Consider the following 13446-nt stretch of genomic DNA (forward strand, 5'->3'; position numbering starts at 1 on the left):
CATAGACTGAAAATAACTAAAACAAACCTGTCTCTACAATGAACACATGCAACCTTGTTTTTGTCATTGTTGTCCTAATAATACACTGACGATGTTCTACATGGCATTTATGTTGCCTGAGGTATTGTAAGTTCCTTAATGACAATTTAAAGTATATAGAAGGAGGTGTATAGGTTAAGTGCAAATCCTATTCTATTTTATGTAGGGGACTTTGGCACTTGGAGATTTTAGTATCTGCATAAGTCTTTGAACTAGTGTTCCTTAGGTAGACACCGAGGTACCCAGTTAAAAACTTGCCAGGTATCATATAGTTTAGCACAGGGTGGTGCTCAGATGCTAAGTGAGGCAGTCTGATTCTGAAGAGTTTTACGTTATCACTGTTGGATGGGAGGAGTGTTTGAGACCAATCCAGTGACAAAGAGCAAAAGCCTAAACAAAATAAATATAAACAAGGTGAAAAAACCCTCAAGAAAAATGAATGCAACAGACAAAGAACAAACAGAATCTGCTGGTGATAGGAAACCTGGAGAAGTGGTAGCACAACAGCAACAAGCCTGCACTTTTGGACGTCCTTTGCTCCTCTCTGCCCGCTAAGGAGCTCTATTATGAACTTCCAAAGTCAGGAGCTTGCTGGGTATCACCACTGCCCTGTACTTAGGGTTTTTCTTGGTTCTAATAAACCACACCCTCCACCATCTCTACCACCTCTGTTGCTGTGTCTTTCCTTGTCTCAAACAATGGAATTAGTTACAAAAACTGCAGATAAGAATGAGTCAATGCATCCTGAAGTCATTTATTGCTTTGTGAAACAGAACATTTATTAATGAAATTACAAGTCAAAGAAGCGGATCAAACTGTCTACTGTTTAGAGTATAAATTTTTACAGAACTGAGCAGCTCAAGGTTATGTAATTTCTTAATAGGAGGAAGTTTTAGGCCAACCAGTCCTATAGAATAGAAAAACTAGGAAGAAAAAAAAAGCAAAACAAAAAAGAACCAATTTATTCAATAAGACTGGATAACTGCACAATATCAAATTATGGAACAATATGTATGCCACTAGCCAAAGTTATTTCTCTTAGAGACTAAATCTAGGAGAAAATGATGCCATACTAATTACAAAATACAAGAAATAATTCTTTTTCATTTGGAAGTATGGCAGAATGTTAATGAATATCGTGAGTACTGGGATATTTTTTCTTTTCCCATCTCTCCTAGTTTTCTAAAAAGAATTAAATAACCAGGAAAATGTTAACAGTTAAAAACAGAGAAAAATCTCTTAACTAAACATGTTATTTATGCAAAACCATTTCTATTGACATGAATTCCTTAATAATTCTAGGTTTTATGTGAGCATATATAAGTGAGCTTATAGAAGTTTCAACAAAGTAAATGATATTCCTTTCATACAGCAGTAATTGTTTTTAAAATGTGACCTATTATTATACATCAGGCAACAAGTTAACAAACCTAGCTTTTTGCTCTCAAAAAAATAGACTAAGCCAATGATTTCCTCTTGAGTTACTGATGGTTGTAGTTTATCTTTCTAGTTGGCTAAATTTACCAGAACTACTGTTTCAGGAGTGGGGTATCCTCCCACTTCAATACCAGTTCTACAGCCATGTTATTCAAGGTATTACCAGCACTACCTATGAGGTTTAATCAGAATCAATTCCAAATCCACGTTAGAATCTGCATGTAAAGATTTCCAAGAGATTTCTATAGACATACATTTTGAGAAACTCTGCTGCTCTAGACTTACAAAGGTGATTCCTATCTTGTTACACTAAGCCTGGCTTTTGCAGTTACAGAACTTCTCCAGTTGTAACCAAGTGTTTCCACACTGACTTCTCCATCTGTTTTCCTCTTGCTATTCATGGGAAACAACGATCAAAGCCTGTATATGCTAACCCTTCACAGAGTAAAAGCAAAAGAGGCATTTTATCAGCAGTGATGTCTAAATTCAAGTGCTCCACACAATGACCCTTCTCAAGTTCTTGAATGTGATGCCTGCTGTGACTTTACAGGGCATGACTACATTGCTAATTTTCCTATCAAATATGTTCCAAGTTATACACTCAACTGATTTTCTTCCCTCTCAAGTAACTCACCTCTGGTAAGAGAATAAATGTAATTTCCTTTTTTCAAAACCTATCACTTATCTTTCAGAACTGTCAGTAAAGTTAAAAGAATGTAAAAAATTGTTTTCCTGTCTCATTACCCATATCTAAAATCTGAAAAACAATTAACGTAACCATTTAGTTATTGAGAATCATTTGAATTTCTATTTGAGTAGTTTCCATGAATTAAGATTTTCCCCTCATGGATACTCATAGCTTCTATATGGCCACTTCTAAAGTTATAGACAAAAGCATTCTCTTTTAGAGAAATACATAATTAAATATAAAATGTGCCCTATTTCGTTATCTCTTATTTTTAAGGAGTCATAGCCCTTAATAGCTACTACACAGTCTAATTTTAAAAGTATTTCTTGTAGGGCCAGCCAAATAGCTCAGTGGAGGGGCCAGGGGTTTGATCCCCGGGCCTACCGTGCTGGCCCCACCCCCAGGGTGTGCTGAGAAGGCAATTAAGTCTGGGTGTAGAAGAACGTATTTCCTACCATTTGTAGTTATGTAGTAAACATGAAAACAACTTTCAATCATATTCAAAAGACTTATTTATTAATATCTAATATAAGTTTCTTTATCTGCATCTGTGACGTACATGTATGATAAATCCATCGAGTTCCAACAGGATTGAAGTTTCTTGCAATTACTGCTTTATATCTACAAAGACAAACATCTGAACTTGTGAGGCCTTCCTATCTTAAAAGCAACTTAACTGGTAGTCTCTGAAGCAAAAAAACTTCTATAAATTATTTAACTTGATTCCAATAAAATATAGCTTCGGCAAATGTGAAATGAGAAAATCTTGTTATTTCTTTGTTGATTCGTGATATGACAGTTAAAAAACATGAGGTTTTTTTTTTTTTGGTATTTCTATACAAAAAAGGATTTACACAATTCTGACAGGTAAAGTACTAGAAGATGTAATAAGCTGCCTTTTCATCAGGAAAACAAAAATGATTTCACTATGTTAATCTTCTGAATTGATTAGTAACCCCAAGTGATTTTCACATTGGGAGGCAAATTACTAGCAGTAAGTTCATCAAATTTAGAACTTTCTTGAACAGGAACACTGTAGAAATCAAGAACATCTTTGACGCTGCACATTTGCGAAAGCCTGGAGTTAGGTACTGCGTGGCCCAAGTCATCAGCTAACTGTGCCAAGAGACTGAACTTCATACGACAATCTTCTAGGGAGATGTCTTGCCAATTATTGGGAAGAGATGAACCAAAAATTTCTTTAATATGAGATTCCAAACGACTCTGGAGATCTTCAGGTGGCATGTACGCTCGGCTTCGTAAAGGTGGACAAACCAGAATAGGTTCTTTTTTCACTTCTTCAGTCTTAGCCACCACTGGTTCTTTCGCTTTCCTGGAATAATAAAAAACAAATATATGAATCTTTGCTTCAGTGAATTAATGAAACTAAACACCACTAAATGTTGCCTACTAATTGAAATCAATAAATAATTTGTATACTCAATACTTTATAATACTATGGAAGCAAAAAATAATACAGGTTTCTACCCTTGCAACGTTTTATAGTTGAATAATTTGGCACAAACTACCTTAAGTACATTTTTATATATTCTAAATATTTCTAAGAATGGGTGAAGCAAATAAGGTAAGTTCTGTCTGGGATTCCTACTCCTCCAAGGTATTACCTCAATTTACCTCTTAACTTTACCTCCCATTAATACCTATGCACTACAGATCTTACTCAAATTAAAATACATTTTGTTGCCCAAACACACTTCCACTTTCCTGACACTATGAACTAGTTCAAGTTATATACATGTGTATGTGCTCATCTTTTATTGTGCTCATCTTTTATTTTCACCTATGGAAATCTGGGGCCGGGGAGATATCTCAGTGGGATAAGCGCCTTTTTTTTTTTTTTGCAGAACCGGGGATTGAACTTAGGCCCTTACGCTTACTAGGGAGGCGCTTAGTCTACTGAGCTATCTCCCCAGCCCCTAGGATCAATTTTTCTATTTCTGAAAAGAAAAAGATCCACTGAGATTTAACTTTTTTATTTATTTTTTTGGGGGGCTGGCTCAGGCTGCCTTAAGGGTGGGTCTGGTAAGGCAGGTAGAGGTGGGGATTGAACCACGGTATCCTGTGCCTGACTGTATTTGCATGAGCAGGCACTTAAACAACTGAGCTAATGGACAGGCCCCCAACATTTTGATTTTTGACGCATGGTAATGGATTGTCTATTCAAATGTTTGTTGTTTTCGAGACAGGGTCTTACTACATAACCCAGGCTGACCTCAAACCAAGAATCTTCTTGCCTTAGCCTCCAGAGTGCTGGGGTGAGCCACCACACCCAACTTTTGTCATTTTGTAGTGTGGGAATCCAAAGGGTTTCCTGTATGGTGATCATGCATTGAGCTATAACCTTAGCTGGCTTCAAACTCAGATGAGATTAAAATAAAAGATAAGTAAAAAGGAGACAGGGAAATCCTAACTAAAAATTATGCTTTGCAAAGAGACTATAATTTCCAGGAGTTAGCCAAAGTTATCTAAGACAGTTCTGCACCATAGTCCTTGGCTAGCTTTCCGTCTGAGTCTACCAGACCCATCATTAAAAGGTCATAAATTGGCTCGATTTATAAAATAAGGAATAGGGGCTGGGGAGATGGCTCAGTGGAATAAGCGCTTCCCTGGCAAGTGCAAGGGCCTGAGTTCAATCCCCGGTTCCGGGGGAAAAAAAAAAAAAAATAAGGAATAAAGGCCTGGCCCTGAGATAAGGACTACCTCAGCATCAACAGTCCTTGGTCAGATTTACACTTGTTCTCTATCAAACCTATGAACAGAAGGCCATAATTGGCCCAATTAAGAAAAATAAACTAAATGTTGATTGAATCTTTTTTTTAAATTGTATTTTGAGAACATTTAAATCACTTTTTTTTTTTTTACAAAATGCCTTTGCCTTAAAAAAAAAAGGGGGGGGGCAGGGTCAAAATAGCTCAGTGATCTAAAGCACTTGCCTAGTGCAGGGACTGTGATTTAGTCCTGGCACCACATGCTGCGCCAGCCCCACCCCCAGGGCAGGCTGAGCGGGCCACACACAAAAAGTAAGTGCCTTAAAAATGGACTGGGGGTTAGCATTTTCCCCCTACCTTTTCACCCTTCTAAAAAAGGTGTTAAACATACTCAGTTCCAAACTATAGTGTCTCATTTCTAAGCACCTGCACTCCCCTTTCGAGTGTATCTTATACTCTATCTTTGCCTAATAAATTCTATTTATGCCTCTTTCTGATGTGTCCTAAAAATTCTCTTTTCTCCATGGCAGTTGGTGAGCCCACTACAGCAAAATGGTCTAAAATTGAAACTCTCAGAGCCAGCCTGGGACATGGCCAAGAATGCAGTTTTCAAAATGGTGCCTGGTTGACAACTTAAATGATGTTCTTCGAGAAATTAATGCCTTTTTCTGCATCAACTGTTTACCAACTTTTCACCATCTATTTCCTATGATTTGGGTAGCCCCCAAAGTTCATGTCTTGGAACTTACTCTTTAAATTTATGTTATGGTATTTAGAGTTGATTATCTTTGGGAGGCAATCAAGATTAGATAGGTAATGAGGGCAGGCATCTCCTGAATGCATTAGAGGAAGAGAAACTCAAACTAGATATGCACTAGGTAACACCTTCAGCCATGCTATGAGAGAACAGGGCCTTTACAGATGCAAAGCAGTCAGTGCCATGCCCTTGGGATTTATCAGTTTCCAGAAGTATGAGCCAAATGAACGTTTATTCATTACAAATTACTCAGTTTTGGGTCTTTTGTTATAGCAATAGGAAACAGACTAAGTCACTACTAACTTAGTGAAAGGGAAATATGCTGTACTAACTCCCATCTTCAGAGAAAAAAATTCAACCAAGATTCCATATTTCTGCTAATTACTATTCATCTTTCCAAAATTCTCAAGAGCTGTCTATGTTTAGATTCTACTTCCTCACCAGGACTGCTGAGATGGCTCAGGGGCATAAGTACTTGCCTGGCAATCACAAGGTCCCAAGTTCAATTCCTGCTACCCCCCCAAGAACCCCAAAACATCTACCTCCTCACCTTTCATATTCTCCTCAAATTACTCCAATCATATCACACCACAGTCAAAATGAAATGCAATTTATGTAAATGGCCTAAGTACCCAAATTGAAAGATAAAAGGTGGCTAAATTAAAAGCTAAGATCTAAACATAAAACATCTAAAAGAAAACCAGGGCTGGCCAGATAGCTCAGCAGAATAAAGCATCTGCTTAGGCAGGACACAGGGACTGGGGTTCGATCCCCAGCCTGCCATGCTGGCCCCACCCCCGCCCCCAGGCTGTGCTGAGACTGCCATTGAGACTGGGCGTGGTGGCATGAACCTATAATCCCAGTGCTTGGGAGGCTGAAAACAGGAGGATCACTAAGAGTCTGTTCTGTGCAGTGAGACCCTGTAGACCCTGTGCTAAATATATATTAAAAAAAAAAAAAAAAAAAGAACTTTCCATGAAAATGGAAACCCAAAGAAAGCCAGCCTAGTTATATCAGATAAACTTTTAAGTAAAAATCTCTAAACACAAAGGTCATCATATAATGATTAAGTGTTCACTTTAGGAAGAAGACACTTGACTCCAACATGAGCACACCTAAGCATATATAACAAATACTCACAGATCTAAAAGGAAAAAATGACTGCAATAAAATAATGGGAGAATTCAATAACCCATTTTCAATAACAGAACATCCAGACAGAAAATCTACAAAGAGGAAGTGAACTGGAATAATGCCACATACCAAACAGACCTAACAGACACATAGAGAACTTACTGCACAATAGCAAAAGAATATGCATTCTTCTCCAACACACATATTTTGTAGGACAAATAATGTTAGGTCACAAAAAAAATAATAAATTTAAAAAGATCAAAATCATATCCACTATCGTCTCTGACCACAACAAAATAAAACTAGAAGTCAGTAAAATAGAAAACTAAGAAAACAAAAGTATTAGTAAATAAATGGAAACTAAGCAGCATACTCTTGAACCACCCCACCAAAGAGAAAATCAGAAAGTAACTCAAAGTGGGCTGCCCAAATAGATCAGGGGCTTAAGCACTTGGCAGGCAGGCATAGGGGCTGAGGTTCGATCCCCGGGCCTGCCATGCCAGCCCCACCCCTGAGGCGCGCAAAGACAGCAAATGAGACTGGGAGTGGTGGTGCGTGCCTATAATCCCAGCTCTTGGGAGGCTATAAATAGGCAGATCACTATGAGTCTGATCTAGTCGTGAGACCCTGAACACCCTGTACACACTTTGCTATAAAAAAAAAAAAAAGTAACTCAAAGTATTTTGAGACAAATGAAAATGAAGTATGTCGGGCTGGTGAGATGACTCAGTGGTCTAGAGCACCTACTTGGAACAAGCTTGGCAAAGCACAGGGACCGTGGTTCGATCCCCCAGCACCACATGCCAGCCAGCCCCGCTCCCTGGTGGGCTGAGCTGGCCACACACACACACACACACACACACACTAAATGTAAAATAAATAAATTTTTAAAAAAAGAAAATGAAGTATGTCAAAATTCATGGGATGCCTGAAAAGCTGTACTAAGGTGAAATTTATAGCAATAAAGACCTATTATAAAAGTAAGACTTCGTAAACCTAATATTAAGCTATAGGAACTAGGAACTAAGCCAAAACTTAACAGAACAAAGAAAATAATAAAAATCAGAGCCCAGGCAGCCACAAGGATGCAAGGGCCAGAACCAAGAGACAGCTAAGTCTCTGGAGATCTGGCTAAGGCCCATCGACTTCCACCAGTCACAGTATCGCAGCCATCAACAATGTCTGCTGTGACCACTGCCCTGCAGGGTGCTGACTTGAACTGTGGGCTGGCAGCTGGGCCCTTGGCCTTGTTTAAGGGCTTGAGATGCACTTGAAGGCTGGGTTATTAAAGCATTTCAGGGACCAGGGAGATGGCTCAGTGGAATAAGTGCTTTCCTGGCAAGCGCAAGCGCCTGAGTTCAATCCCTGGTTCCGCAAAAAAAAAAAAAAAAAAGCATTTCAGTAGCTTTGGAGCTGGAAAAAAAAAATCAGAGCAAATATAAATCCAACAGATAAAAGAAAAAAAAAGAAAGATCAATACAACTAATAGTTGGTTTATTACAAATATAAGTAAAAACTGGAAAATTCTTAGATAAAGGGACAAAAAGAAAAGAATAAACTAAGTAAAATCAGAAAGGATGACATCTCACAAATATAGACTATTAAAAGGATCATTGTAATAACTATATGCCAACAAACTGTATACCCTAGAAGAAATGGGTAAAGAAATGTCATTCAAGCCAGCTATCCCCCTAGTAGGAATTTTCCTGGAGGAACTGAAAACATCGTATCATAATGATATATGTGTACTGATGTTTATAGCAGCATAATGTGTGATAGTCAAATCTTAGAAACAACCAAGATACACCAACCAAGGAATGGTTGAAAAAGATGTAGTATTTTTATATAATGGAGTATTACTCAGCTATAAAGAATGATAAACTTGAAGCATTTATATTTAATTGGATGCCACTTGAAGATACACTTGTAAGTGCAATAAGCCAGACCCACATGTGTAAATATTGTATAGTCTCCCTAGCATAAGAAAACAAAAGAAGAAATACAAATAGAAAGGTATAACACAAGTAAAACGAAAGCAAGAACTTGAGGACTGGATAATGAGGGGAGGGCAAGGAGAAAGCTGGGAAACAGGACATGGACAAAGCCATATACTTGTATGCACAAGATGGGCAAGGCAATGATCCTAAGAAACATCAGGAGGTTTTTGAAACTAGCAGTTAACTGGTAGGATTCTCAACCTGACTAACTATATATGCTGATACCTGTGAACCAAGTAACTGCACTGAAGATAGCAATGTGTAATAGAAGGGTCACACTTGGAATGCCTGTCATTCTGGTCTTCTAAATACATATTTCATGTCATGACAAACCAATTATTACTATACTGTCTCACAAGTAAAAGGTTTTTTGTTTTTTTTTATTTTTAAATGGGTAATAAATGAAAAACAAAAACTACACAAGAAAAAGAAAAAAAAATGTCACAGGACTGTCTTGGTACAATGCTATATATGGTTAGATTTCTAAATTTCTGTGTAAAAATATGTGTTTATTCCTATTTTTAAAATTTTTTTCTTCATATTCTGTAAGGACTTAAAGTTCAACATATCAATATTTGATGGAAAATACCCGTTCCATGTTCTTCCTAAGATGTTCGATATTTAAACAGACAGGGTAAACTGAACTGTATATGTTGCAGGGTAATAATAAGCTGCTCTTCTGGAGGGTTAACATCCTAAGTTTGCAGATCAAAAATTGGAGAAAAGGAAGGGCTACAAGGTCCGCCAATATCAGCCCTAGGCTATCAAGGTCAGTGAAGACTCAGGACATAGGAGAACCCGTACTCTAACATCATGTAACTCAGTTGTGTCCCAAATTTTCTGATCAAGGAGATTATGGAGCCACAGAGTAATGGGATCGATGATGTATAGTGTACCTAAGGAGAGTCACATGGAGAGAAAACTCTCTCTCAGGCTTTCACAGAGAGCAAATTGGTCAAGCACTGGCCATGATTCATCCACATGGCTGACACTGACAAAAGATCTACAAAGTACAGTACAAGGTTACAGGATAAATCCTGAGGGAACTTGACTGACCTTATCAGATACAAAAGTTACATTTCTTGTTATATAGATCTTGCTTTATCTTGGTCTTAACCATCCAGCAGAAAAGTATAAAAACGAGGTATATAATGTAAAGCCATATTAATATGCTGAGCTGTAAAAGGCTCTAGTCAACAACTTCTGCAGATAACCCCCTACTATTGTGGACTACTAGACTGTTTTGGATTGTTTTGCTGAATTTAAGCACCCATAACATTTAGATGCCAATAGAATACCCATTTCTAACAGGACTAAACTGGAGAGGGGGGATACACAGGAAGGACCATTTTGTATTTGTATATACAGGATAGTTAGGACAGATGTACAGCTACTTCCGCTTGGTTCAGTGAGAGGAAGGACTTGTAGTAGTAGTGTTTGGACAGGATGTCCTGGCTGATTCTTGTGCTGTGGATGACCGCTGAGAGGATAACAATGTGCAATGTATTAATTATTGAAAATGTCCTATTAATCAGCTTGGAAAGTGTCTCACTGATATTTGTTTCTCAATAAAATAAAATAAAAATTAAAAAAAAACTCTAAGAAAACACTGGAAAAACTGGCATTGGAATTGGCAATGGTTTTTTTAGGTATGACACCAAAAGCAAGCAACAAAAACTAAAATAAATCTTCTATACATTAAACAACCAATAAAATGAAAAGGCAACTTACACACTGGAAGAAAGTATTTGACTATATAACTGATCATACCTTGTACCCAATAACAACTAAAACATTTAAAGAACTTAAATAGCAAAAACAAAACCTTGTTTAAAAATGAACAAAGGACTTAAATGGACTTATTTCCAAAGACATATATATACATGACCAAAAAGGGATAGGTGCTCAACATCACTAAAGATTATGGAAAAATAAATTAAAACTACTGTAAGATAGTACCTCATACCTAGTATAGAATGTCCATTATTAAAGAGTTTAAGATGAAAAGTAGAAAAGGTACCTGTAGAAATATAGATATGAGAAAAAGCCTAATGTCCCAAGAAGAGCAGGGAGCAATAGACAGAGCCCAAGGAGAGCTGTTGTCTCTCACTTGCAAATTCCAAAAATCTGGGATTCAAGGCTGCAGATAACAGCTTCTCCTTCTGGCACCCCTTTCTTTGGTCCCTAGATTGGGATGTTATTGGCTAGCATTTGTGTGAACCTAGTGTTAGGCAAATGGTGAAAGTCAAAAGAGATAGTTGTTTGTGTTCACTTAAGTAATTATGCACATTCCTTAGCCTGCCTTTAGGCCACAATAAATGTGAGATGCTTCTGAGGCTCTGGACTCACTTGAGAGAGACTAATCTCAATGAGACCTCTAAAGCTATATTCATCAGGTCTTCAGGTTGTTTCTTTCGGCATCAACCCATAACAGACAACAGGTACCACTATACATTGTTGGTACAGCTATTATGGAAATATGGGTGCTCCTAAAAACAAATTAAAAGTAATGCAATCATATAATCTAACACTTTTTTAAAAGTATATATTCAATGTAAATGAAATCAGTGTTTCATATTTGCATTTCCAAGTTCAGTGTAATATCATTCATAATAGCAAAGGAATGGAAATGCTCCAAAGTATACCCTGAAAATAAAGAAATTTTAGTCACAATGAAATATTATTCAACCTTAAGAATAAGAATCCTGTCATTCACAACAATATAGATGAACCTAGAGAGCACTACACTGCTTGAAATAAGACCCCAAAAAAGTACTAAATGATTTCACTTATATGAGGATGCTCAAAAAATCTAACAGAAGCACAGAAAACACTTATGGTTGGGAGAGAGGGGCAAATGCTGAATGATAAAGTTTCACTTATGTTAAGTAAGTTCTAGAGATCTAACGTTTTGGTGATTATCAGCATCAGTATTACCTACTTCACTAAAAGATACTTGAAATTTTCCTACCTTTTTTTTTTTTTTTTTTTTTTGTCTTTTTAAGACAAGGTCTGGCTCTGCAGTTCAGATAGCCTTGAGCTCACTTTGTAACCCAGGATGGTCTCAAACTCACAAAGGTTCTCCACCCTCAGTCTTGAGTGCTGGGATTACTGCTGTGGGCCACCACACCCAGCTACTAAAGTGTCCTTATTTCAAAAAATAACTAGGGCTGGGTGAAGTGGTGCCTATAATCTCAGTCAGCTACTGAGAAGGCTGAGATAGAATATCTATCAGTTGCAGGCCAGCCTAGGCCATTCAGCAAGACCTGTGTCAAAATAAAATTTTAAAATGAGTTGTGAATGTAGTTCAGTGGTAGATTGCTTGCCTAGCACAAAACAGACCCTGGATTATACCTCAGGGGTGGGGCATAATTCCTTCTATTCGCCCTAGTTTTCTTAATTTATTACTTGAAAATATTCTACATTTGTTCAATTTTTCATCTGCTAGAACACCTGCTTAATGAGGACAAATTTTGGATTATTTAACCACTGTATCCTTAACACCTAGAACATAGCCTGAATATAGTGGGCATTAAGAATATTTGTTGAGAGAATGAAGGAAACAAACTGGGAGATTTGACAGATTATAACACTGACCAAAGAATAGAGAAAGAGTATTGTTGAGGCTGATGATGAAAATCTTTCAAGACTGTTAAGACAAATTTTTAAACCTTAAGAGGTCACTGTTCCCTGTGGTTATACCAGATGATCTGTGGCCCTAAACATTATGTACGTCAAACAGATATTTACCTTCAACAAATCCACGAGGCAGTTTAACTTAGTGATTTCAAAAAACTACTTGCTTCTGTGGGTCTTTCTTCATACGTCAGAATACTTAAGGACTGAACAATGGTTGCTTCTGTTGCTGCATCCTACACTACATGTTAGAGAACTCCCAGGCTAGGGCAGGTTTCTAACAATTAACTGATCAATATATCACTAAGTCAACGAACACACAAAATTGGAACCTGCTCTCATTTCTGGATCTCTTTGTGAAAAAAACACGCTTTTAAGAGTTTAGCTTACCAACCACTTTGACGTGCAAAGCTTTAAGCTCATCCTACCAAACCAACATGCATGGTGCATCGCACAAGTGGTTCAAGTGTTTGCTTATGAAACAAATGAGGTAAAAAGGAACGGCGACTGGACTTCCATTATGAGAAAACAGACGGAGAGGGAAACCGACGGGCCTCCACTCCTCCCTGAGACGGGCCCTGAACTTTCGAATGTGGAATTTTAACCCACTTTGTCTTTATTCGGCATGGAACCTTCTCCCTTCGAAACTCATCCCTTCATCCACCCCCAATTTCTTTCCTTACTTTTGTCGACCAATACACAACGTCCAACTTTCAGCTTTACCTGAATCGAGACCAAAACTCTCTACGCGCCGCCCCTGCGACCATCCCCGGCCGACACTTTCCTACAAGGACAGATACAAAGAGCGCCGCCATGTTCAAGGAGAAGCGGGTGCCAGAACTCCTCTCAGACCCTGGGTGACTGGCCCAGATCAGCCAATCCGGCGCAAGCTTGTTGCTGGTTTCTCCTTTTTCCGGTTGTTACCTTTTTGCACGCCGGGAAATGTAGTCCAGTAGTTATTTCCGGCTGCTTCTGGGCCATGGCATGCTCGCAAGGCACGGTGGGAGTTGTAGTTTAGGGGTATCTCGG

The 13446-nt window shown here is 38.0% G+C and overlaps 1 protein-coding gene across 1 annotated transcript; it reads right to left on the minus strand.

Moving 5' to 3' along the window:
* Positions 1 to 2658: 2658 nt before the first annotated feature.
* Positions 2659 to 13249, minus strand: Mrpl50 (mitochondrial ribosomal protein L50). The gene is made up of 2 exons (XM_004638091.2): positions 13141 to 13249; positions 2659 to 3497 (listed from the first exon to the last, which is right to left on the minus strand). The coding sequence occupies exons 1-2, from the start codon at positions 13230 to 13232 to the stop codon at positions 3113 to 3115; spliced, it is 477 nt and encodes a 158-aa protein (XP_004638148.1). The 5' UTR covers positions 13233 to 13249; the 3' UTR covers positions 2659 to 3112.
* Positions 13250 to 13446: the final 197 nt, after the last annotated feature.

The sequence above is a fragment of the Octodon degus genome, unplaced genomic scaffold (genome assembly GCF_000260255.1).
Source record: "Octodon degus isolate 3935 unplaced genomic scaffold, OctDeg1.0 scaffold00094, whole genome shotgun sequence".
Lineage (NCBI taxonomy): Eukaryota > Metazoa > Chordata > Mammalia > Rodentia > Octodontidae > Octodon > Octodon degus.